The sequence below is a fragment of the Emydura macquarii genome, unplaced genomic scaffold, assembly GCF_026122565.2.
Source record: "Emydura macquarii macquarii isolate MOO-44397 ecotype Brisbane River unplaced genomic scaffold, CSIRO-AGI_Emac_v2 contig_2422, whole genome shotgun sequence".
Classification (NCBI taxonomy): Eukaryota; Metazoa; Chordata; order Testudines; family Chelidae; genus Emydura; species Emydura macquarii.
The window spans coordinates 23417923-23444943 of NW_027132559.1; the positions used below are offsets into that span (position 1 = coordinate 23417923).

Sequence of the window (27021 nt, forward strand, 5' to 3'; positions counted from 1 at the left end):
ATTTTTCACTAAAACTTTTGTTTTCAACAACTGAAAACTGAATATTTTGTTTCTGACAAAACTCCAATGGAAATTTTCTCATAAAAATGTATCCATTTATCAAAAAGTAATTTTTCATTTAAAAAAATTGATGAAAATTTTAACCAGTTCCAGTCACCACATTTTGTAATCAGTATGTTAAACATTCATCTTTCTTTTAGGCAAACACAGAGAACTCCTTTTGTAAAAGGATTATTTTAAGAAAAAGACAGTTACTCACCTTGCAACTGTTGTTCTTTGAGATGTGTTGCTCATGTCCATTCCATTCTAGGTGTGTGCGCACCTCGGTGCACGGTTACTAGAATTTTTTTCCCTTCAGCAGTACTCATAGGGCTGGAGTCCTGCGCACATGCCACAGTATAACAGGCGCCGCCAGCCCTACGCTTCCTCAGTTCCTTCTTGCAGTCAACTCCAACAGTGGAGATAGGGGAGGAAGGGTCATGGAAGGGACATGAGCAACACCATCTCCAAGAACAATATTTACAAGGTGAGTAACCGTCTTTTCTTCTAGTGCTTGCTAATGTCGATTCCATTCTAGGTGACTCACAAGAAATACCTTGGAGGCAGGCCTAGAATTACAGATTAGCTGCCTACAGCACTACTTTGCCAAAGCTGGCGTCATCCTGTGCCTGCTGGACAATGGTATAGTGGGACATGAAGGTGTGCACCAATGACCAGGTGGCAGCTCTACAGATGTCCTGCACCGGTATGTATGCCAGAAAGGCAACCAAGGAAGCTTGTGCTCTGGTGGAGTGGGCTGTGACAACACCCGATAGAGGCACCCTGGCCAGCTCGTAACAAAACTCGATGCAGGAAGTTATCCAGGAGGAAATGCGCTGGGCAGAGACAGGTAAGTGTGATGGGGCACTCACGCAGGTGAGCAATAATATCTCACATAGCTTTGAAGTGAGGCTGGGGCAGAAACACCTTGGTTTGTGTGGAGTCCAGAACTGCTCCGATGAATTCTATCTGCTTTGCCAGTGTTAATGTTGATTTTTGTTAGTTTATTAACAGACCCAGATGGCGGCAGGTGGTACATACAAGGTCCAGGCTGTTTCAGACCTGAGACTGAGACCTGCCCTTGATCAGTAAGTTGTCTAGGTACGGGTAAATCTACATGCCCTGGCATCTTAGGTTCATGGCCACCATCACTATACATTTTGTAAACACTCTCAGGACAGACGAGAGGCCAAAGGGGAGCACCATAAATTGGTAGTGGGAGTGGGCCACGACAAATCAGAGAAATCGTCTGTGGCTGGGAAAAATCGCAATGTGTAAGTATGCGTCCTTTAGGTTGAGGGCGGCAAACCAGTCTCCTGGATCCAGAGAGGGAATGATGGAGGCTAGGGAAACAATGTGGAACTTCAGTCTCTTGAGATATCTGTTGAGATGATGCAGGTCTAGAATGGGCTTGAGACCCCCTTTTGCCTTGGGAATAAGGAAGTACTGGGAGTAAAATCCTTTCCCCTTTCTCCTCTATAGCCCCTAGACTGAGAAGGCTCTCCACCTCTCGTACAAGAAGTTGCTCGTGAGAGGGATCCCTGAAGTGGGACGGGGAGGGAGGGTTGTGAAGTGGGGGGGAGGGGGAGAAAACTGCAGGGCATATCCTGCTGAGATTATACCAAGGACCCAATGGTCCGATGTAATCCTGGCCCACTCACACAGGAAGAGAGCAAGTCGGTTGCGAAATGGCCAGGAGGGAGGATCCTGTCTGGAGACTGGAACGCTGTCCTTGGGCACACCTTCAAAAGGATTGGCGCTGGCCATTGGTGCCTGTGGCAAGCCCCAGCTGGGGTACTGGGGTAGACCCCACAGTTGCAAGGCGCCTCCTAGACTCCCTATCTCTGTCCCTTCGCCTATAGGGGGCGAAACAAAGAGGCTGATTTCTCTGCTGTTGCTGCTGAGAGCCGAACTGATGCCTCGAGGCCTGAGGCATGTAAAGGCCCCAGGAATGCAGCGTGGCCCTTGAATCCTTCAGGCCATGCAGCTTGGTGTCAGTCTGGTCTGAGAAAAGGGCAGACCTATCAAAAAGGAGGTCCTGAATGGACTGCTGCACCTCCTGTGACAGCCCAGAAGACTGTAGCCACAAGCACCAATGCATGCAAATTGCTGAGGCCAAGGCCCTCCTGGCTGAGTCCACTGCATCGGAAGCTGCCTGTAGAGCCGCTCTAGCCACCGTTCTACCTCCTCAAGGATGGTGGCAAAGTCTGGTGCCTATTCCTGGGGCAGGGCCTCCCCAGAATGCTTGAGGGAGTCCCAAATATTGTAGTTGTACCTGCCCAGGAGCGCCTGCCGATTTGCAATGTGAATAAATTTTCCTCCTAGAAAGATCCAGTTTTTTTGTTATCCTTGTTTTTGGGAGTCGAGCTAGGCTGGCCCTGCTTATCTTGCTTGTTGGCAGCCACCACCACCACCAGGGGACCCGGGGAGGGGTGGGTGAACAGATATTCAAATCCCTTAGCGAGAACATAGTATTTTTTCTCTGCCCTTTTTGACATTGGGGCCATGGACGATGGCATCCGCCATAGGGCTTTCACCACCTGGACCACCCCTTCGTGCACAGGCAGGGCGACCCATGTCAGCTGTCTGAGGCGTCCTTGAGCTCCTCTGCCTCCAAACCTAAATTCAAGGCCACCCTCTTAAGGAGCTCTTGGTGGGCCCAAAAATTGTCCAGGGGCACAGACAGCCCCAACGCAACTGCCTCATCCAGGGAAGACAACAAGGACTGAACTGGCATAGTGGGGGGTGGCATCCCCTCCTGCTGATGGAGAGATGCTGACAATATCCCCTCTTGGGGGTCCTCCTCCGAAGCCGACTCATGCGCCCCCTCTGGGGCCACTGGTGCTGACTGTACACCAGAGGACCTGTATATGAGAGGGCCTGGGGCCACTGGGAACTTCTGAAGTCCCCAATATGGCCACTGTGCTGGCCACTGGCCCTGGTGGTGGTGATGCCCTGATCGTTTAGCAGGGTACCTGTCCTCTCTTGGGGAAGCGGACTTGCTGCCAGACAACCGGGGGGGGGGGGGGCAGCAGCTGGCTCCCTGGTGGTGCGGTTCCGCGGGATGGAGGAGCAGTACCCCAACCCCCAAGTACCATAGCATTCCAGTGACTACTGCCTTGGTGTTGGGGTGTGCAAGGAAGATGACTGGTGGTGCCACTCGCCCAACTGCCACCGGGCTGCCGAGGATCCGTGCTCCAAGGATGAATGGGATCAGTGCTGCCTCGAAGATCGGTGCATGGGGACTAAGGATTTGCGGTGGCGTTTGCCTTTAGGTGATGGCTCCCTTTCTGGCAACTGGGTTCCGCGCCGTGCTGGTACAGCCAAACTCTTCAGTGCCGGGGAGCGGAAACGGCACCGACTCCCCTCTGGAGAACGTCTGCGTGAGGATAAGCAGGATCAGTGCCATCCTGCAGAGCGCGTGCCCTCAGTGCCGGAGACCATGACCAGTGCCGCGAGGAGGCTGTCTAACGCCTCTGATGGTGACGTTCCACCACCAAGGAATGCCCCAAAGATGGGGATCGGGAGTGCCCTCTTGGGACTAGTGTCGCAACATCGACTCCTTGTGTGGTGACCTGGCCTGTGGGGACGGGCACCTCTGTTCAGGGGAGGGGTGCAAGCCATTGTGGGGGACACATTGCAGGCTACCCCCTGGAGACTGGAGCCTTCTCCTTTGATGGCACCGGGGGCCAAGGAGAAGGCGGCAAAGGCAGGGCCATCAAGTTCCTCGCCTCCTGGAATGCTTCTAGCATCGATTGGTACTGTAAGCTGAAGAGGCCCCTTCTGCTTCCAGGAGTTGGAGGTGGCTCTCTTATCAGGGTCGCGCTTCTGGGTAGCAATCCCCTCTCCTGCAGACCCTCAGCTGGCTGGTCCAGAATGGGTCCTATGCTTGACCCCACTTCCCTGGACTTTTTTTGTACGGGGAAGCAGCCTCCCTCTGCATACTGCTTCCTCCTTGATGGGGAAGAGGAGGAGGTCCGGTGCCATGATGGGGCCGGTGCCGACTGGGCGCTTTGCTGCGACGCCATACTTGGCACCAAGGTGGATCATGCTGGTTTGAAGGCCAGTTTTAGCACTGCCTCCATCAGCAAGGCCTTCAGGCGGATTTCCCTCTCCTTCTGAGCCTGCGGCCTGAAAGCCTTACAGATCTTATACTTCTCCTTCCTGTGAGCTTCCCCCAGGCACTTTAGACAACTGTCATGGGGGTCACTAAGAGGGAAGGGCTTGCTGCAGGAGATGCAAGGCTTGAAACCCGGAGAGCTGGGCATGCCCTGCTCCTGGCGAGGATCCCAGCAGGGACTATTCCTAACTAACTATCAACTATTAACAAGTACTTAGCTAACAAAGAACAAATAACAAACAACAACTAACAACTAGTGAAGGTACTGAGGAAGCACTTGCAAACAGGGCCCAAGCATAATTTTTTCAGGCCCAGTACAAACTTGTAACACGGGCCCCCTCCCACACACATACCACAATCCCTCATCCCATACATACAATCTCATGAGCCATGGAAATTGTTTTCCTCATGGTAATGGGGGTTGCAGCCTGGGCTGTGTCTCCCAGGGCCTCTGGGCCCCAGTAAAGTGTTCCCTGCCCCCTCTCCCCCCGTGTGGGGGGCCCTGTTTGCAAAGCAAGCTGAGCAGTTTCAGCAACCATAACAGGCGGAAAGAAGGAACTGAGGGCATAGGCTGGCGGCACCTGTTATACTGCAGCATGAGTGCAGGACTCCAGGGGGCGCCAGAGATGGCCCTATGGGTATTGCTGAAGGGAAAAAAATTCTGGTAACCCTGCACAGAGGCGTGCACACACCTAAAATGGAATCAACATGAGCAAGCACTCCAAGAACTAAAGTTAGCCCTATCGGTTGGGTTCTGGGTTGCCAGGCACAAATTTACATACATGCATGAAAATCTCTGCTCAGTCTATCAAATTTAGGATCACGATCTGTGTGCCTCACAACCCTCAATGTATTTATCCTTAAACCCTGAGTATGTGGGTGCTGCCCAGGTTCAACGGCCACAGCAGGTCTGCGTGAGTCATCCAGTTACTTTGATAAGTTGCTCTCCCTCCTGCTTGTCAGTTCCTTTCATGGAATGAGGACAGGGTGGAAGACCCTTTCTGTTGCCAGTCATTCTACACACCAAGCATCTTTTTCTCTGATTGCATATTTCTGGTTAGTCTCTAGGTGCTGGTATAATACAAATAATTCTGTGATGTTCATTTGTTTTTTGCATTGCTCTGGATTTCTTAGGCATGTACAAATGGATGCACACAGCCACTGTCCCTTTTCTGTTCCCCTGTGGCAGGCAGTGGAACCATGTGGCTTTTCAAGGCTACTTGCTCATGTAAACAGAAAAGAGAGGAGGAACAGGCATTTGGATGCTACAGTGATGAAGGTGATGGCACCTAGGTATATGGACATCAAAACCTGCCCAACAAGGATTCACACCATCACACATCCAACCAGTTTTGAAAGGTAAAAGGCTGCCGCCTTAATTTTGAGTAACCAATACAGTGGTGAGATGTTAGTGTCTTTTTGTTTAAGGTTCAGAGAGGCCTGTGAAACAAATGTAAAAGGAAACACGGTTTGTAGAGTGTGCGTTAGCCTCCGATACACACTAGAGGGCACTAAAATTCCATTCCCAAAATGATGCTATAGCTTTTGAACAAATAGATTAAGATGCTAACACATAACGGGCCAGTTTCATTTAGTTGTAATTTCCCCAGTGCAGAATTTGACTAACACCAGGTAAGGACTTGGCCCAATACAGCATGTTGAAATCACCAATGTAATATCCATTTGACACCTGTATGACATGAAAGTCCATTCCTGGTTCTTGTTTCGAGACAAACTTAAAACTTAGGGCAAGTTTGACAAATCGTTCACAAACATTTTTGAAAATTCAGGCCATGGTTGGACCAAGTCATGGAGATGGATGAAAAACAGAGAAATCTCTTTGGTGGCTAGAGATGGTCCTGAGTGGCAGTGGTTGAATTGGGACTTTCTAAAAGCAAGTTCAGGGTGTTCATAGCTAGGGTTTAGGATCAGACCCATCATCTTGATCTAAAGTCAGATACAATTTGGTGGTTCCAACCAGAACTTTACAACAGGTTTCCAGCTTCATTCAAATCTGAAACTCAGGGAATATGAATTCCAAAGTATTGATAAAGGGTGTGGATGAATCTCTATATACTCAGAGATGCAAAATCTAAATAGAAAAGATAAGTGCGAAAAGGTGGAAGAAAGGACAGGTATAGTGCAGATGGCAGTAGTGAAAACTTCATTGCTCCTGCCTCTGTCCTGCTGCTCCTCAACGAGCATCTGTCTTTACCATGTAGGGGAACCACCTCCAATGGCAAGAGGGAAGTTTAATCTTCATGCTTTTAAAGGCCTTTCAGTTGAAACTACCATCTGGAAACTGAGTGCGAGGGTGGTGGAATTTATGGATGCTTGTCCACTAGGAAAAGGACCGAATGCATCAATTTACTTCATATAAGCCCCCAAGCATGTCGTTACTGATATGGCATGATTTTGAACTTATGACAAAGGTGAAAATCTCAGTGTCTGATAACCAGACTTCTGAATTCTCTTATCCCCGCTTTCAGCATCTTTTAAGGATGCCAGGGTTATGCAAAATGTCATGCATCCCAGCAGTAACTATTAGGGATATGGAAAAAAAAATCATCAACTTTCATAAATTAGCAGGGTCAATTCCAGTCACTATTTAAATGGGAAATCTCTAGGGAAATGGAAGTATTGCAGGAGAGGTGTTAGAGATGCAATATTCTCTATCCTCTGAATCTGTAGTTTTTGTGGTCCACTGGTGTTGGGGATGTTTTCTTTTTGTAGACCTAAACCCCCCTCCAAAAAAAAATCCTTCCTCCTTATTCATTAAAGAGCTGGTGGTGCTTTTTCCTCAGACAGGTGTCCCAAACAAATTAACTACATCCTGTGTAACAAAAATCCCCCTGCAGTTTTACTTAAATGGATTTTTTTTTCCAGTAAAAATATTTATTGAAGTGAATGGTGGTTTTTGCAAGCATACGGAGTTTTGGATCATGGAGTTATAAAATGAAAATAAGGGGAGTACTGGATAGTTGTACTCTAAAATATTGTAGTGCTGTAAATGAATGCTATGCATACCTGGCATTTACAACTGTGATGGCTAATGCTGAACTGCTAAATGGAATACAGGTGCTGAGAGAATCAGGATTCTAGCAGCTAGGCAATATGGAAGTGACCGATTTCACGTTGCAAAATGGTGTCATTAAATGATCCATCATTAAGCCCGTGCTCATTGCTGACTGAGAAGTGATGAAATGAAGGCCATCAGAGGCTTGAAGTGTTATCAGTAGAGTGCAGTTTCTGAATTGTAACAGAAATTAAAATCAGGTCTGGAGAACACAGTAATCTCTAAGGACCAGCTCCATGATTGCTGAATAACAGCTGTACCTAAGAAGGGAGCCTTCTTTCTTACTGTACAGATTAAAATCCATTGTAAAAGAAAATCCTTCATAAAGTATGTACTGGGGGGCTCTTTGTAGAGATTTATGGATCATCCCAAATTATCAGCCACTTGCCTAGGGATACATAATCCTCTGAGGATTTTTTTTGAGGAAGTAGGAATTTACCTAGCAGGATACATATGTGTTTTGAAATATCCCTATCTTCATCAACCTCCTCTGGCATGAAACGAACCCATGTCATTAAGAACAATTAAGGACAGTCACGTGGTTAATTATCAGGATGTGCCCTTTTCTATACATAAGACATGCAGCCACCACTAGATGTTGCGAGACATACTGATGCAATGGCGACATGAATAAAATGACTCCCTTGTGGAAGCCACTTTCATCGTATTTTCCCCTGTTACCATGGATGAGTTTGAGACCTTTTAAAATGTACTTTGAAATTCAACTATTTAAAAAGGGCCCAATTGTATTACAGGCACTGAATATATTTTAGGTCCTTCTTGACTAACTGCCTCAAGCCCTCACTCAGAAACCTGGGAAAACTAAACAGAGCTTTCTTGGATGCCCATAACAGACAGAACTTCCCCCCCTAGCACGCACTCCAAGACTGTGTACAATCAAGGAAATCTTTATTAGGATGAAAAAAACAGTCAAACTTAGGAAAACACAGCAACAAAAAAATATTTGTGTATAACTTGTGCCTGCTGCGTATGGCACTCTGTCCCCGCCTAGTGGCAGGTAGACCAGCTACAGATTGACAATTCAGCTATTCTTGGCTAAGAGACTTGCAGTAGAGGCTCATGCATTAAGTTCCAGGTTTGAGCCTGGACAATGAGCAGGAGGTCTGTCGGTATTATATATGCAAACAAACCATAAAATAACCCTCACCCAAGTCATTGTGGCAGCTGTCCATCCACCTAATGTTCTTCCCCCACCAGTGAGAATGTCCCACATAATAGTGCCTTGGCCCCAACATATTACCCATCCACCAAATCCCACTCACAGCAGTAGTCCAATGTCTCTGTGTGGAGCTGTCAAATTATGGAGTGTTAAATATTAGGCGCGTGCCCTCACAAAGATCTTAGTCTGCGCTGTCATGTATAGCCAAAGATTAAGGATTCAAATTTTCTAAAACTTCTTTGAAGATTAAAAATCAGACTTCTTAAGATAATATGCACTGACAGTTCCCATTGGCTTCAGTGGAGTTGATGTGTGCTTTGGGATTTTCTGAAATTCAGCCCGGCTGGAACTCCATTTTCAACTGAATGAATGAACTTGCTTGTTAGTATAAACCAATCAACGGGTTCTACCATACTAGCCAGTGTGTCAACGTATGAAAAACAGTTTAACTTAGTTAGGATGTATCAGAAACAGTAAAACACTGATGATTTATACAATCCTAAAAGGAAACCAAAAGCTATTTAAGAAAACCCACTTAAATTAGTTTGCTAGAATGGTTGTTGAGAATCACACTTGTGTAAGAACCTTAATAAGTACAATCAAACAAATCTTGTGCTTACAATAAACCTTGCACTGCTTTCCACATTGAATGCAACTCAATAAGCACCAACAAAAACAAATATTTAAATATTATAGCTCCATTGATTCTATAATCAAAAGGCAAAGAAGTGGACACATTTTTAATATACAACCTAGTTATGCTCCATTCAACAGAAAGGCAACAATTGCTAAGCAGTCATCAGAAACTGTGCTGCTCTCACTCTGGCATAAAACTACATCTCTTTCACTACAGTTCTGCACTGTAGAGCACTGTCTTGCTGCATGGTGTGCTGACACATAGTAGCAATTGTCATACTATCCTGTAGCAGTACTTTATTGTATGAGCTGGAGGATTACTTGGATTGTATGCTTTTTGGGGCAGAGGCTGTCTTTTTGCTTTGTGTTTGTACAGCACCTGGCATAGTGGGGTTCTGATCTATGACTAGGGCTCCTAGGTGCTACTACACTACAAATGCATACTAGACAAATTATGCAGTGGGATACATGTTAACATCTTTCAGAGTTCTAATGAAAGAGTCTAACATATTTACTGTACAAATCACTTGTACCAAAAGCAGGTCCAAACCAAAAAACTGTATCCAAATTCCTCTGAACTTTGGATGTGTGAAAACCAAATCTGAATTTTGTGGCTTGAGCCCATCCTTAATGTACACAATAATATTTCCTGGTATGTGTGTCAGTTTTGTTCGTGAAAATAAATTGTGAGTTCAGTTTTCAAGGATAGATGCCCAAGACAGGGTTCACATGGCTATAGGTGGATATTCCAGTCTGCACTAGCCCGAATGCTGGAGCTATTAACCTGCTCAGCGTTAGGCACATACTTAAGTACTATGTTTAGCTGGGCTCTTAGGTACCTAAAGATGCATTTGGACACCCAAATACAACACTAGAAGTGCTTATGTACTGTGGTAATGAGCACTAGACAATTCAGTGCTTAGAGATTTCACACAGTAACGGACTCTAGTTATCCATATTGCTGAGGCAGCCATTTTACATCCTATTCTTTGTAAAATCTTAAAGATTCAGCCTCCTTCTTGGAAAACAGACATGCTTAAAATCCTGTTAAATAAAGTAATGGACATAGTCAGATAGGGCCACCAAAATGGTTTTAGAAGAGAGAAAAATCACCTGTTAATTACTTCAGTAACCTGAATTTTAAAAGTATATCACGAGATGGTTTATTTTTAAAGAGGAGATTGCAATTTTTAGTTCTAGCAGTTAAACACTGTCTACTGATTTTTAAATAAAATGCAACATATTTATGTCCTATTGTGCCATGAAGCATATTTATATACAGAAAATTCTTATTCAACAATCACACCATTTTGAAGACTAACCCTGGATCTAAATGATACCTCCAGTGTTCATCAAGATCTTCATATCTCCAGCAGAGGGATATGAACTATTGATATTAAATGTTGTATTCTAATAATGCTGAGCTTTTGACCAAGAGTCAGGAAATCAAAATCAAGGTAAACAAACACTGTCTTCTACCCGTCTCAAAAAAGTTAAATTCAAAGTGTCGCTCAAAATTCTCATTTGGGCCTTTTGTCAAAGCCTTAATTTATACACACTTTGGTGCATAAATTCATTTTGAGGAAAAGCTATTCTAAAAATATTTATCTAGGAGCACACCATTCAGCTTCCAATACATATTCTGGACAAGGGTTTTAAAGGACAATTCACCTGTTACATACAAAACACCTGGGCATATGTGAAAGTTGCAATCTGGAGTGACTCCAGGGATTGGATACGGGAACCCCAAAACTAAAAGCATGAGTCTCTACAGCTTGAGCTATATAGCCCGCTGTTGCTTGGGTTTTTAACAGGCTTCCTCTCTCGTTGTATTAGTGACAGAAGGGGACACAAGACACACTGACCACTAGTTTACACATAGCCCCACAGTACCGGTGAAGATCTGCACATGCAAGTGGGCACTTCCCTTTTACCAATAGACAAAGATAGAGTCTTAGGGAGAGTAAAAGGTGCATGTTCATTTTATGAGCATGCATGTCATGCCCTCCTTTCACAGTGTCATCTTGTGTATATACTGAAGGCATTATACCTTTTTGCACATTATGCTGAATTGGCATTTTTGAAGACATCCTGATTTTCAGGTTAACACAAATGTATAATTCTTTTGCATACCCTCTAACTCTATGTTCATTTTATGCATACTATCTTTACTTCGATAAACCTACTCAGCAGCAGCAGCCTTATATCAATGTAACAGTTCAGCAGCAGAACTTATGAAAATATGACCCAAGGCCAATAATGACTGTAGCAAGTTTGTTTCTGTAGGCATTAAGAACCCCTTTTAGTTCCAGATGTGTTCTGTCATTACATCAGTTTTCCATTATAAATAATGCAACTATCCTGGTGACTGCTAGTGCTGCTATAGTTACTGCAAACGTCTATTTTATATATTCTGTAAGATCAATTTCAGCTGCAAAACTTGTTGGCTGAAAGGTGGCATACAAGGGAATTTATTCTCTGCTTAATGCATACTGCTTCCAGTTAAAGGATGGGTATATATTGAGGCAAGAATTTACCCTTTGGATGCACTTCAGGAACATTTGCATGCAATATTTTTCAAACAAATCCCCTCCCCCCCCCAAATCTGTTGGGTAATTTTTGAGTCTCAAACTGCAAAATACATTGCTACTTTTCTGGTAAATGATGCTCTTTTGCACTTCTACAATTAAAACAGACTTTCTAAACCCTACTGTCATCATTCATCACAATGCAGACTTACCTCCTTTATATTAAAAATAACAAATGGAAATTCATATATTTGAAAATTGTCAAGTGCACACTTGCAGTAGCTTTTCACTACACCTTTATTTTAGTCTTCATAGGTCTTGTCTGTTTCCATAGCAAAGGCTTCAGATCAGTTAAGAGATTTAAAGCTGCACTTTAAAAATTATTTGCATACAAGTTATCGTGAAGGGGCCTCCCTGCATTACAGTTATTGTAGAGGCATTGAAATAGTGAACAATGAAATATCTAGGCCAACGGACTAGTTAAAGAATGCTGGCTGGATGGGAGCATAGGAGTGTTTCTTTGCTCAAGTGTCGGGAGGTGGGGGGCATGTTAACCTACATTGTCGTATAGGAAACCTCAAATTTGCACATGCAAATTTCAGTTACATATTTAAATTGGCAACCATCAGATTTATAATTATTTTGTTCATGAAAATCTGGTTGTTACCATTTATTGCATGCCATTAGATTGAGCCCACAATATTGATCTGTTGCATGTGCAAAGTTCGCACACGTAAAGGTCCAAGTCAACACTCCTTGCAGTTTTGCATTTAATTTTAGTTATTAGCAGATTGAGAAAACCAAGATTTGTCCAGGCACCTGGATAGTCTGACCAGAACCACGCTGGATCAGACAAAATTGAGGCTTGCTTACTGTGGCTTTGTGAATAGTGAATTTTAAAAATACAAAAAAATGAGTAGAGGAAGTCTCAGAATATCATGTTGCTCAATTTTCACCCAAGGAATAATAATTCTTAATGTGTTTAGTGGCAGACAATAAGTCTATGAAACAAATGCACTGAGAACAAATGAACTAAGATACAAAAAGCCATTTATTCAAAAAAAAAATGTGGAGGTGTCAAGTCACATACACAAGCCAATATTAAGTTACAAACACAGACCAAAGAATTCTATAAACATAGGAGTGTTCACATATCACAGTACCTAAGGAGACTGCTGATAAAAAGGAGTTTAAGTATTTCATTTCACTTTTCCTACATGACTCCTTGCTGAATGTCTTTACATCTGACTCACTGTACACTAATTTCGGCAGACTCTCAAGGAGATCATCTAATGCCTCAGGGCTCCATTAAAAAACTTTATTCTTCTAAACAAAAGGAAAGCCTAGCCTTGAGTTTTCTGTACGACAGTGAAGTAAAACCTCTTTTGCTTGAACAGTATGGCATTTCCAAAGAGCATTTGGTAGTAGCCTAGAGATTGTGCTTTGTTGAATCATCTTAGTTCTCCTCGCCTTCAGATTCTGATTCTATAAGATGAAAAGAAAAAAGGTAAAACTTTTCTGCTGTTTTTGAACAGAGTGACAGTTAGCGTTATTCCTGTAAATAGAAACAGTAAAAGATACCCTTTCAAAATATAAATAATGATTTGCCTCATACATCACATTTCCTAAGGAGGGCAGTCAGATTAATCAAGTGTCTCAGCAAGAAACACACTGCAGACAGAAGGCTTAATTCTATTCTCAGTTATACTCCAGCGATTTCAGTTGTACAGATCTAGATTTAGAACAGAATTTGTTCACTATGAATAATCCAGCCTTCCCACAAAATAAAGTGAGTTCAAGTATACACTGGTTAAATTTAAATATAATTATCTATCTGTAACTCTAATCTGTATGTCCAGGTGGGATTGCTGCTGTCCAGAATAAAAATTACATATGGCAGCTGATGTGCTCTGTCAAATAAATCAGTTTCTGAAGACTATTATGATACGGCCTGTTCACCAAGCTGTACGTAGCACTACAATTAGACTGAAGCACGTCAAATCTTTGCTAACAAAAATTTAACTAAAACAATGCACACACCCAAACAGTCAACTAAAATCAAGTGAAAACGTTTACATTATGACTTACTGTTCACCTATGAGGAAAGTATGTTGCAAATGCATTTCAATTTCAAACCAAATTTCTCAGGCCACATTTAATAGTGCAAAGTGGAAGGCCTTCCATTTGGGGATTAACAACATGAATTTTTGCTATAAATTGGGGACGTATCAGTTGGAAGTGAGAGGAGGAGAAAGACCTGCATGTATTGGTTGATCATAGGATAACTATGAGCCACCAATGTGATGCGGCTATGTAAAAGGCTAATGCAGTCCTAGGATGCATCAGGTGAGGTATTTCCAGTAGAGACAGGGAAGTGTTAGTGCCATTATACTGGTGAGACCTCATCTGGAATACTGTGTGCAATTCTGGTCTCCCATGTTTAAGAAAGATGAATTCAAACGAACAGATGCAGAGGAGGGCTACTAGAATGATCGAAGGAATGAAAAATCGACCTTATGAGATTAGATTCAAAGAGTTTGGCTTGTTTAGCCTAACCAAAAGAAGGCTGAGGGGAGATAGGATTACTCTCTTTAAATGCATCAGAGGGATAAACACCTGGGAGGCAGAGGAGTTATTTAAGTCAAGCACCAAAGTGGGCTCAAGAACAAATTGATATAAACTGGCCATCAACAAGTTTAATCTTGAAATTAGACAAAGGTTTCTAACCCTCAGAAGAGTGAAGTTCTGGAACCTTCCAAGGGGAGCAGTGGGGGCAAAAAACCTAACTGGTTTCAAGACTGAGATTGATATATTTATGGAAGGGTTGGCGTGATGAGTCTGCCTATAATGGCATGTAGTCCATGTGCAACTGCTAGCAGCAAATATCTCCTATAGCTGGGGATGGGACATTTTCTGGGAACGGCTCTGGGTTACTACAGAGAATTCTTTCCCAGTGTCTGGCTGGTGGGTATTGCCTACATGCTCTAACTGATCACCATATTTGGGGTTGGGAAGGAATTTTCCTCCAGGTCAGATCGGCAGAGACCCTGGGAGTTTTTCGCCTTCCTCTGCAGCATGGAGAACGTGTCACTTGCAGGTTTAAACTAGTGTAAATGGTGAATTCTCTGTAACTTGAAGTCCTTAAATCATGAGCTGAAGACTTCAGTAACTCAGCCAGAGGTGGGGTCTATTACTGGAGTGGATGGGTGAGGTTCTGGGCCTGCAATGTGCGGGTCAGACTAGATGATCATGATGGTTCCTTCTGACCTTAAAGTCTATGAAGCTAAACATAGGATGCATGTTTATATTTTGCAGTGCCATCTTGTACATGGTGTTTATTCAGCCACATTTACTGTACTTGCTATAACCAAGAAAGACTGGGGAGAAAGAAAAGGCAACAGAAGCTATGAAGAAATAGACACACAAGTAAAGGAGTAGTGGGGGGAGAATAAATAAAGTGTAAGACTACTGCCTGAAATGCAAAAATGTTAATTGGTCAAAGTTTAATGTTCCAAGGTGTGTGTTAAAAGGACAGTCTTTAAGTTATGCTGCCATCTGTGTAGTGGAATTGCTGTTCATAATCCCTCCATAAAATTCTGAATATTAACAATGTTTGATAACCCCAATACTACTGTCTTTAGGAACCATAGAAAATCAGCAGCCCTAAGAAGATGAAGGAAACAGTGTGTCAAATTATTAATTTGAACTGAGTAGAAGAGAGAGAACAATGATAATTATACATGAGCCAATCAATACAACTAACATGGGACCAGTCTTCAAAGGGATTGTTCATCTGTTCTTATACCAGAAGGCAAAGTGTTTACCATTGTAGGGCACCAGAAAAAAGGAAATTTGGGCCCAAACTCCCATTCATTTCCCTTCATGTTATTTCTTTTTTAACAGTAACTATAGTCATTGTGCCTTTATGATTGTTCTTCTCATTCAGGAATTCAGCGTTATTCAATCACATTCATCCTGCAGGACTCATGGAATTTTAAGAACTCAAGACTTCATATGGACACCATTAATTATATAAAAAATAGTGAGTAGTGATTGCCTTCTAAAGGCTAAGATTGTAAACAATTTAGAGTAGGTGCTGTCTTTTACTATACATCTGTACAGTACCTAGCACAATGGAGCCATGGTCATGGCTGGAACCTGTAGGCACTATTATAATACAACTAATATAAAAGCCTCTTGGCAAATTGATTTTGAAGATATCAAATATCTTAGCTTAAATGGAATTGTACCTTCTTCAGCATTTTGCAGCCACTCAACAAATTTCTTCATCTGGTCAAGAAATACACTTTTGCCTTTAGCAACATGTGCTTCTTTGTACCACTTCAGGATGGCTTCTTCACTCAGGACATCAGCTGCAATTCAAAGCAGTGGTTGCAAAGATCAGCATATTGACATTGAAAAAAATGCTAGGTTTTGAGGCAATATGAAGTAAATCACTTTGATCACTGTGAGGTGAGCTTTGAATCAGCATCATACTTGACACTAGACTGTAACTGGAATGTCTGATACACAGAGAGATCCCAGCTGTGTCACATAACATAAAGTCAGTCATTATCTAAATATGTTAGGCTTAAAATAAACCATTAAGTGTCATGCATCTGTAAAGAGCAATTACTTCTCAATTCAATTTGCTTTAAATAAGAAATATAAAAATACACCAACTGCAAAAGAAGTCAATAAACTACCTGCATATCTTAGAACTCACTTCAATAAGAAAAAGATGGTTACTAACCTTCAGTCACTGTTGTTCTTCGAGATGTGTTGCTTATGTCCATTCCAATTAGGTGAGTGTGCGCCTCATGCACGGCCACTGGAAGGTTTTTTCCCTCAGTAACACTCGTAGGATGGGCTCTGGAGCCCTCTGGAGTCGCGCGTCCATATCACTCCATTTAAGGGCCTACTGATCCTCCGCCTCCTCAATTTCTTCTTACCAGAAGAATCTGACAGAGGGGTAGGTGGTTGGGTTAGGAATGGACATGAGCAACACATCTGGAAGAACAACAGTTACAGAAGGTTAGTAACAGTCTTTTCTTCTTCGAGTGCTTGCTCATGTCAATTCCAATTAGGTGGTTCGCAAACTTCTCCCTAGGTGGTGGGGTCAGAGTTCAGTGAAACACTGACTGTAGGACCGCTCTGCCCACTTCTGCATCCTCTTTGGCCTGCTGGGTAATAGCGTAATGTTCTGTGAAAGTGTGAGCGGACGACCACATTGCTGCCCTGCAAATGTCCTGGATTAGGACCTGGGCTACAAAGGCTGCCGAGGTCGCCTGGGCTCTAGTCAAGTGGGTTGTCAAAGCTGGGGCCGCCATCTTCGCTAGTTTATAACAGGTCCTAATACATGATGTAATCCATGATGATATTGTCTGAGAAGAGACCGAAAGGCCTTTCATTCTGTCCGCTACCACCACAAATAGCTGGGGGGTCTTTCTAAAGGGCCTTGTTCTTTCAATATAGAAGGCCAAAGCCCTCCTAACATCCAGCGAATGAAGGCTCTGCTCATGGTTGCTAGCATGCATCTTGGGATAGAAGGCCGAGATAAAGATGTCCTGATTAAAGTGAAACTGTGAGATCACGTTTGGAAGGAATGTTGGGTGTAGTTGCAGACAAACCTTATCTTTGAAAAACACCATGTACGGAGGTTCCGACATCAAGGCCCTCAGCTCCAATACCCTCCCAGCCAATGTAATGGCTACCAGGAAGGCCTCCTTCCATGACAAGTACAGGATGGAGCATGTTGCCAAAGATTCAAGGTGGTCTCATGAGTGCAGACAGAACCAAGTTGAGGTCCCACTAAGGAACTGGCTGATGGGTTTGAGGGAACATTCTGTCAAGACCCTTGAGAAAACGGCTCACTATGTGGTTGGAGAAAATTGAACAGCCCTCTACGCACGGATGAACGACTGAGATTGCAGCTAGGTGGACCTTCAGAAAGGATACCAATAGCCCTTGATACTTAAGATAAAACAAATAGTCCAAGCTAAGTGGCATAGGTGAGGCCTCTGGGGCAACCCCTTTTTGCCGGGACCAGAGGGAGAACCTCTTCCACTTTGCCCCATAGGTAGCTCTCATGGACAGTTTTCCGCTTTCCATTAAAATTTCCCTAACCTGCTCCAAGCATTGTAGCTCCTGCTAGTTCAGCCATGGTGCTTCCAGGCTGTGAGATGGAGAGACTGCTGGTTTGGTTGACGAAGGTGGCCTTGATCCTGCGTGATCAGGTCTGGAAGCAAGGGGAGGCTGATAGGCATCTCTACAGTGAGCTTGAACAGCATGATGAACCAATGTTCACATGGCCACGCCGGGATGATCACGATTATCATCGATTTGTCTCTTTTCACTTTCAGAAGAGCCTTATGTATCAAGGGGATCGGCGGAAAAGCGTAGAACAGGCGACCTGACCAGGGAATAAGAAAGGCATCTGCTATAGAGCCCTGGCTACGTCCTTGGAAAAGAGCAAAATCTCGTGCACATCTTGTTGAACCTGGTTGCAAACAGGTCTACTTGGGGATTTCCCTACCTTTGGAAGATGTCATTCGTCACATCTGAGCATAGAGACCACTCGTAGGTGGCTACTGACCTGCTGAGGGAGTCCGCCAGCATATTCTGGAATTCCAGGAGATATGACGCTTCTATATGGATCTCATGAGTTATACAGAAGTGCCAGAGGTCAAGGGCTTTTTGCCATAGAGAAGAGGAGCGAGCACCCCCATTTGTTTATATAAAACATCGCTCTTGTATTGTATGTTTTTACTGTGATGCATTTGCCTGTCAGGTGATCTTTGAAGGCTTCACATGTCAACTGTATTGCTCTCAGGTCCTCTTGTGACTATTGTCCCTGGGTTCTCATCTGGTCCAGATGGGCCCCACAGCCCAAGCCTGAGGCATTGGTTACCAGCGTCATGGTAGGTTGTGGGCTCGAAAAGGGGACTCCTGCACATACCACTGCCCGGTCTAGCCACCACCTGAGCGAAGTCAGCACCAGTGACGGGATTGATATCACTTTATCTATACAATCCCGGGCAGGGCAGTAGACTGAAGCCAGCCATGTTTGTAGGGATCTGAGATGTAGCCTGGCATACTGGACTACCTGCGTGCAGGCTGCTAGGTGGCCCAACAGTCTTAACAGCTTCTGACTGCGACTATGGGGTGATGATTCCACTCCTCTATGATGGAGAGAATATTGTGAAAGCAAGTCTCTGGAAGGAAGGCTCTGGGCTTGTTTGAATCTAGGACTGCCCCTATGAACTCTATCTTTTGCGTAGGGGTGAGGACAGACATTTCTGTGTGGACCAAAAGGCCCAGACTGGCAAATGTTAGTCTTATGAACTTTATGTCCCATTCTACTTGCCATGTGGACTTCCCTTTGATTAGCCAGTCATCCAGATACGGGAAGACCTGAATCACCGCTTTCTGAGGAAAGCTGCCTCTCTGCCATGTACTTTGTAAAGACTCTGGGGGCAGTCAAGAGGCCAAACGGAAGTACTGTAAACTGGTAGGGACGGCTGTTGATCATATAATCTGAGGAATCTGCTATGCCTTGGGATAATTGACACATGGAAATAAGACATCTTTGAGGTCGAGAGCAGCATATCAATCTCCTGGATCCAGGGAGGGGAAAATTGACGCCATGGAGACCATACAAAACCTCAGCTTCTTTATGAACTTGTTGAGGTTCCTCAGTCCATGATTGACCTGAGACTGTCCTTGGCTTTCGGAATTAGGAAATACCATGAGTAAAAACCCCTTCAGCTTAACTCCACCAGGACCTCTTCCATCCACTTCCATCTCTAGGAGCTGTTGAACTTCTTGGATTAGAAGTTGCTCGTGAAAGGGGTCGATGAAGAGGGACGAGGAATCGGAGGGGTGGGAGGGAGTGGAATTGGATAGAGTATCCCAGTTATACTGTGCATAAGACCCACCTGTGAGAGGTAATTTGGGTCCATGCAGAGTAGAAATGGGACAAGCAGTTTGAAAACAACAGGGGCAGAGGATCCAAGTGTTGTATTGCTATGCCGTCCTTGAGTGCACCCTCAAAAGTTTTGTTCTGGGCTCAGGGACTGCTTCGTGGTGCCCTCATTCCAACCAGATGAGGACTGATAGGGCCTCCTTCTGTCTCTGATGGGGTTGCTAAAAGCGGGGAAGGGACTGTGGTCTAAAGTGCCTTCTCTGGGGCGCTGGTGTGTGCAGGCTGAAGAACATAAGAGTAGCTCTAAAGTCCTTTAGACTGTGCAATTTTGTGTCTGTCTGTTCAGAGAACAGTGATTGACCCTCAAAGGACAGGTTTTGCACCACCTGTTAGACCTCGTGGGGGAGTCCCGCCGCTTGCAACTAAGTGCTGTGATGCATAGACTTTCCTGAAGCCATAGTTCAGGTGGCCGCATCCGCTGCATCCAAAGCCCCTTGCAAGGATGCCTTTGCTGTTGTTTTGCCCTCTTCCACAAGGACTACGAACTCTTTCTTGGAGTCGGCAGGGATAGACTCCACAAACTTCTGGATAGATCCCCAGGTGTTATACAAGTATCTGATCAGGACAGCCTGTTGGTTCAGCACTCTGAGCTGAAGGCCTCCGGTAGAATAAACCTTTCTGCCAAAATAGGTCCATTTTCTTGGCCTCCTTGGCTTTAGGTGGAGAGCCTTGACTCCCCGGCCTTTCTCTCTCGTTTGCAGCCGCAACAACGAGGGAGTCTGGGGGAGGGGAAGTATACAGGTACTCATAACCCGTGGATGGTACGAAGTATTTTCGCTCAGCCCTTTTTGCCATCGGGGGAACCGAGGCTTGGGTTTGCCATATTGACTTCATATTCCTGTGAATAGTCTTTATCAAAGGTAAGGCCACCCTTGAGGATCCTGATGGGGACAATTTATCCGTCACTGGGTCCATTCCTCCTTCGGAGACTTCCTCAACGTGAATCCCCAGGTTCTGGGCAATGCAGCATTAGAGGTCCTGATGTGCCCTACTGTCTTTGGTTGCCAGTGCCGGAGAGGCGCCTGCCACAGCCTTGTCCAGCGAGGTGGATGAGGACTCCCTGAGTGGGCTCGTCTCCTGTCCCTCAGCAACAGTACCAAGTGTTCTGCATCCTCCACGGTGCCAGTGGCATCAGGCTTCATGCTAGCATAGGTGCCTCCATAATCGGTGCCATGACTCGGCTCGAGGTCTTGCTTGGTGCCAGTGTCCGGGTCGGGTTGAGAGGTGGTCTCTGATCTAATATGATGGAACCTGCTCCCCAATGCTAAGGACACTGAGCGAGCAGATTGAGGTCCCTGTGCCTAGTGGAAAGCCCATGGCGTCCAGAAAGGCCATTGGGATGGGTTTTGCCACTGAGGGAGCCACGGTACCGTGAAGGGCTGAGGCATCTCTTGGCCTCAGTGCTGACTCCCATCCCAGCGCTGACTTGAGCGCGAGGTGAAAGATTCAGCCTCAGACTCCAATCCTGATCCACCTCTCATTGACTGGTGCCGGGGTGATAGTTGCCAGGACATCATAGCAGGCTTCCCTTTTGACAGTACTGGTCTATCCAGTGCCGGTGCTACCACCTCTGGTGGTCGTCCCCAGGGCTGTGGTTGTTGCGGCACCGTGCTCTCAATGAGCTCCTTGGCCGCTTCAGATGTCTCTGGGGTGGAGGATGACTGGATGTCCTCCACCTCTTCATCCAACTCCCTGGAGGGGGAAGTGGTCGGCGCTGAACTCAACGTACCCCTCTCCGGGGCTGGAGTTGACAGCAGTGATCTAGGGTCAGTGCTCAAGTGGACCATTGAGGGTCACACTGCACTACCCTCCTATCTGACTTCTTATGTTTCTTCCTCAGGACCAGTGAATGGGAGTGGTGCCGGATACTCGCTGTTCTTGGGCACTTGAGTCCTTCCTAGGCACCAGATCACGCATAGAGCCCAGAGTGCTTCTGACCGATGCTGCCATACTGGATGCCCGCTCTGATGGGCTTGGAGATGGTCCAAGTACTACCTCCATCAGGGGGAATTTCAACCTCTTACTCCTGTCCTTCTGAGTGCAAGGGCGGAATCCCCTGCAGATTTTGCACCGGTCTTTCTAGTGCACCTTTCCTAAACACTTGAGAAAAGTAGAGTACGGGTCACTCCTTGGCATGGGCTTCTTGCACTCCTTGCAGAGTTTGAATCTAGGGGACTGAGGCATGCCCCAGCCCCTGGACAAGGAACTGATCCCTTAAGGGGATCTGCCTAACTAACTACTACCTGTTCTTAACTGCTAACTATGAACACTAATTGAACTATTTACAGGTACAAAGAAAATTGAATCACTGGGGAAAGAAGATCTTACCAAGCAAGAGACAATGGATTCCAGCTGACCATCACAGATGGTAAGAAGGAACTGAGGAGGCAGAGGGTCAGCAGACCCTTATATGGAGTGATATGGACATGCGACTCCAGAAGGCTCCAGAGCCGACCCTACGGGTATTACAGGGAAAAATCCTTCCGGCGGCCGTGGACAAGGCATTCACTCCCCTAAGTGGAATCGGCATGAGCAAGCACTCAAAGAAGAATACTGTAGTTTCTTTGGCTACTGACCTACAGCACTATGCAAGACTAAAAACTGTAAAACTTTGACAGGAAAAAAACAAAACAAAAAATCCCATCCTAATGTGGAGTCTCTTATCTTTCCCAGCTGATTAAACAGTAGTCATCAGGAGAACCCTTTAAAAGGGCCTTGCTCCCAAAACTACTTCTTTTAAGCGTCGAGAACAAAAATAATTGAGGGCAAGGGAAACATCGGACTAAACTCTGAGAATTAAGAAATCTTTACACGGACAGGATGCCCACTGTTCCTAGCTGATCAGAAACAATAGGCCTCTAACTGACGGAGCTTCTGTGATCCAGCCAAATCTTGCAGCTGAATAAGTGACTGTCATGAATTCAAAATCTGTGATGCACTTTGGCCTTTAGGGCCATTGGATGACACAGGAGGCCAGAATAAAAACAGCAGCTTTGGTTGTCACCACTTTCATTTTCAGTTATTTGTCAAACTATCATCCTCCTTCCCTAACCCTCATAATCAGCACATTTCCGGAAGTGATTTACATCAGCTTTGTCAGTGCTGCCTAGTGCACCAGCTATACGAGAGTCCCCTTGCTACTCCAGAGAGCTGGTATGCACCTGTTGAATACCAGGACACAGCCATATTCTACTATGGTACAAAGATTATAGGCAGATTCCAGCAGTGAAGGACAGAAGAAAATTAACTAAATCAATTATAATAAAATGAACAAACATCTTTAAAACGTGTCCAACTGGGAACAGGACTGATACCACAGACTCACTTCTTATAAACTATTGAACAGCAAACAGATAGTAGTGACCTGGAACTATTTGAATTGGTAACCTAGAGTTAATGACAAATGCCATCCAGTCACCCATGGGTGGAAACTGAATACACTTGGGTCTCCCTGGGGATTTCAAATCTGGTGAAAATAAGTGAAATTTGTTTAGAAGTCTCTCATCTCACAGATAGCTTTTGATATTAAAAGCTATCATCCAATTTGCCATGACCAACAACAAACAAACAAATTGAAGGTAGATGAAGAGGAGTGTCATACCTCTTGAAAAAGGAGTGGTGGCACAGATGTGTGCGCAAAGACTACAAAATTCCGATATAAGACTATGTCTACATTTACTTACAACTATCATTCTCTCCCCTAGTAAAAATTCAGTTACAGTATTTGGCTAAAAATGTAGCTGAATAACAAAAACAAAAACCACACCATTTTGTACTTGGAACATGTACTCAAAAGCAACAAAAATGGTCATGAGAAAAAAATTAGATACAGGAACTAAACAAAGTTTATAAGGAAGATGTGACATTTGGCATTAAACAAATGTCAACCCAGTAATCTTTACTGTGGTCAGCATTTGGCAGGCATTATGTCTATAACACACATTTGGACTTTGATTTAGAGCAGCGGTTCTCAACCTTTTTTTCCCACGAGTACTACTTGGGGGAAAAAAAGGGGGGGGAGGGACTTTTGGCGGCGGCGGGGTTTCGCAGCGGCAGCGGGGGGGGTTACATGGGGGGAACAATGCCCTCTGCCGAAACCCTGCCGCCGTTTGCCCCTTTTTGGCGGCAGGGTTTCACCGGGGGGGGGAGGGGGAGGGGACTTTCGGTGGCGGCGGGGTTTCGCAGCGGCGGGGTGGGGGGAACTTTTGGCAGCAGATTCGGCAGCGCGGTATGGCTCGCGTACCACCCAGCCTTCTTCGAAGTACCACCGGTGGTACGCGTGAGAACCGCTGATTTAGAGCATACAAGCTTCAAAAGCATTTACATGGAGCTTTTAATAGAGATTACAAATGTAATTTCTTCATGAAAAAACTAACACTGTACTCCAATATACTGTATAGCGCTTGCATAATATTCTAAGAAATATAGTAAACTGTGCCACAGATTCTCCCATGCCAGGGTGTCGTAATCCCTGGGAGAGAAGGATGTTGTGATTATTGTAGCAAAGTGCCCGCTCTGCTATGATGAGTCCCACACTTTGCTCTCATGTGGTGGGTCAGGGCACCACCTGTTGCCCCTGTCTCTGGGCAATTGATGCCTCTGTAGTGCATAGTGAGGAGGGAGGGGGAAGGGACCTGGGTCTGCCCGCTACTCCAGGCCCCAGCCCAGGGGCCCTATAAATAGCAGCTATGTGCTGCTGACACTGCTTGCAGCTGCACTTCTTTACCCTGGGCTGTTTCCCCCTCTCTGTTCTCTTGTACCTTTTTCATGGCTCTGGTCTGGTTCCTCTGGTTGACCGCAACACTCCTCCCACACAACTGCCAGTTCTCCTTACCCTCCCCCTGTCTCGCTGGAGCAGGGGTTTTTATCAGGACTCGAGCTGGGCCTTAATTGGTCTTAGGTGCTTATAATTAACTTGTAGTAACCCCTGCTCAGTCTGCAGGGAACAAGGCCCAGACCATTCTGGGGCTTATCCATCTACCTTTTAAGACCCTCCTGCTGCTGTCTGGTCTTGCTGTCTCACATATCCTCCCCCACACTCAACACCACGGGGTTGGTCTGTTTGGGACGAGAGACAGTGCTGACGTGACAGGCTGTCAACGTTGCTGTATTGGCTTCCGGCCTGTGTTGTATATGGAAATGGAAGGGTTGTAGAAATAGAAACCATCTGGTCATTCTCACGTTCTTTTTGTTTCTGTGCATCCACTAGAGCAGGGTGTGGTCTGTCACAAGTGTGAACCACCGCCCCACAAGGTAGTAGTGGAGAGTCTCAATAGCCCATTTAACTGCCAGACATTCCTTTTCAACGACAGCATACCTCTACTTCCTGGGGAGGAGTTTCCAGCTGAGGTACATGACTGGGTGCACATCCTTCCCCACCATCTGTAAAAGGATGGGCCCTAGTCTAACCTCTGAGGCATTTATCTGTAGGATGAATTCCTTCTCTAAGTCCAGGGTGATGAGTACAGGATGACTGCATAGGGCTGTCATCAAATTTATGAATGCTTCTTCCGCTGTATCCGTCCCTTTTACTATATCTGGGCCCTGAACTTTTATTAGATCCATCAAAGGCCCTGCTCTAGTGGCGAAGTGAGGAATGAACCTCCTGTAATACCCCACTAGCCCTAGAAAAGCTCTGACCTGTTTTTTGTGGACCAATCGGGGCCAGTCCTGTATTGCCTCTACTTTATTCCACTGGGGTTTTACCAATCCTCTCCCTACTACATATATGAGGTACCTGGCCTCAGCTAGACCGATTGCACACCTGGGAGGGTTTTCAGTGAGGCCAACCTTTCTGAAGGCATCTAACACTGCCTCTACTTTTCCCAGATGTGTCTCCCAATTGGGGCTATGGATGATCATGTCATTTAAATAGGTGGTGGCAGCATACTTGGCGTGGGGCCGTAATAGTTTATCCATTAGGCATTGGAATGTTGCCGGGGCTCCATGTAAACCGAAGGGAAGGATAGTGTATTGAAAAAGGCCATCAGGTATGGAGAAGGTGGTCTTCTCCTTTGCGTCCTTGACTAGTGGGATTTGCCAGTAGCTTTTGGTCAAGTCCAGGATGGGCAAGTATTGGGCCTGGCCTAACTGATCAACAAGCTCATCAATACGCTGTATCAGGTAGGCATCACATTTGGATACTTCTTTCAGTTTTCAAAAGTTGTTGCAAAATCTGAGGGTGCTGTCAGGCTTGTGTACTAGGATGATGGGGCTGGACCACTGGCTATGGGATTCCTCAATAACCCCAAGTTCCAGCATTCTCTTCACCTCCATTCTTATTTCTTCCCTTTTGGCTTCTGGTATTCATTATGGTTTTATTGTCACCCTTGCTCCAGGTGTTGGACCGGTGACGTACGGCCTGGTTGCATAGAGAATATGTCTTGGTTCCGCTGGATCATATGGATGATCTCTGTTTGTTGTTCTGGGGTTAACTCGGGGGATATCGTCACTCCCCTCTGTGGGGCATCTGCCTGGGGCGGCATTCTTTTGGTGACCAGGCACGTCTCTCCGTCCCACCAAGGCTTCAACAAGTTGATGTGGTGGATTTGCTTTGGCTTTCGGAGGTCCAGCTGCTTCACTCTATAGTCCATCTCCCCAGCCGCTTCCACTATCTCATATGGTCCTTGCCAGCTGGCCAGGAGCTTGCTTTCTGCTGTTGGCACGAGTACCATCACTCATTCTCCTGGCTGAAATTTCCATGCTTTTGCCCGGCAGTTGTAATAGGTCTGCTGGGCCACTTGTGCTTTCTTTAGATGCTCTTGTACTATGGGAGTCACTCAGGCTATCTGTTCCCGCATCTGCGCCACATGTTCAATAACGTTCTTTCCTGGGTTGGACTGTTCCTCCTAATCCTCCTTGGCAATATCTAGTATGCTGCAAGGATGGTGTCCGTATAGTAATTCAAAGGCGGAGAATCCAATGGATGCCTGGGGGACCTCCCGTATCGCAAACATGAGGTACAGCAGAAGGGCATCCCAGTCTTTTCCATCCCGTCTCACCACTTTCCGGATCATACTCTTGAGGGTACAATTAAACAGCTCTACCAGGCCATCTGTTTGAGGATGATAGACTGAGGTCCACAGGGCCTGGATGCGGAGCAGGGTACACAAGTCTCATTAATTTTGACAAAGGGAGTTCCCTGATCAGTCAGGATCTCCTTTGGGATGCCCACTCTAGCAAAGACCTGGAGCAATTCCCTTGCTATTGCCTTGAATGTGGGGCTTCTTAGGGGAATGGCTTCTGGGTATCGTGTGGCGTACTCCAGGATGACAAGTATGCTTCGGTGGCCCTGTGCCAATCTTTCTAGTGGGTCCACCAGGTCCATGGCTATCCTTTCAAAAGGGACATCTATAATGAGCAAAGGCATTAATGGGGCCTGCAAGTGAGGTCAGGGGGCTGTGCAGCTGTCGCTCTGGGCAGGATGCGAAATAGTGTGGGACCTCTGCCCCTTAGGAC

At 45.4% G+C, this 27021-nt stretch overlaps 1 protein-coding gene and 1 long non-coding RNA gene across 2 annotated transcripts in view; one reads left to right on the top strand and one right to left on the bottom strand.

Annotated features, from left to right (window-relative positions):
- Positions 1-600: 600 nt before the first annotated feature.
- LOC137162361 (uncharacterized) overlaps positions 601-27021 on the top strand; it is a 37367-nt gene continuing 10946 nt past the window's right edge. The window contains exons 1-2 of the long non-coding RNA XR_010922353.1: positions 601-889; positions 5349-5518. This is a non-coding gene — a long non-coding RNA (uncharacterized lncRNA). The remainder of the gene's footprint in view (positions 890-5348; positions 5519-27021) is intronic.
- Positions 12613-27021, bottom strand: part of BZW2 (basic leucine zipper and W2 domains 2) — a 78945-nt gene continuing 64536 nt past the window's right edge. Inside the window, exons 12-13 of the mRNA XM_067562107.1 lie at positions 15830-15952; positions 12613-13064 (exon numbers count right to left, since the gene is read on the bottom strand). Coding sequence (XP_067418208.1) covers positions 13036-13064; positions 15830-15952 — 152 coding nt within the window. The 3' untranslated portion in view covers positions 12613-13035. The remainder of the gene's footprint in view (positions 13065-15829; positions 15953-27021) is intronic.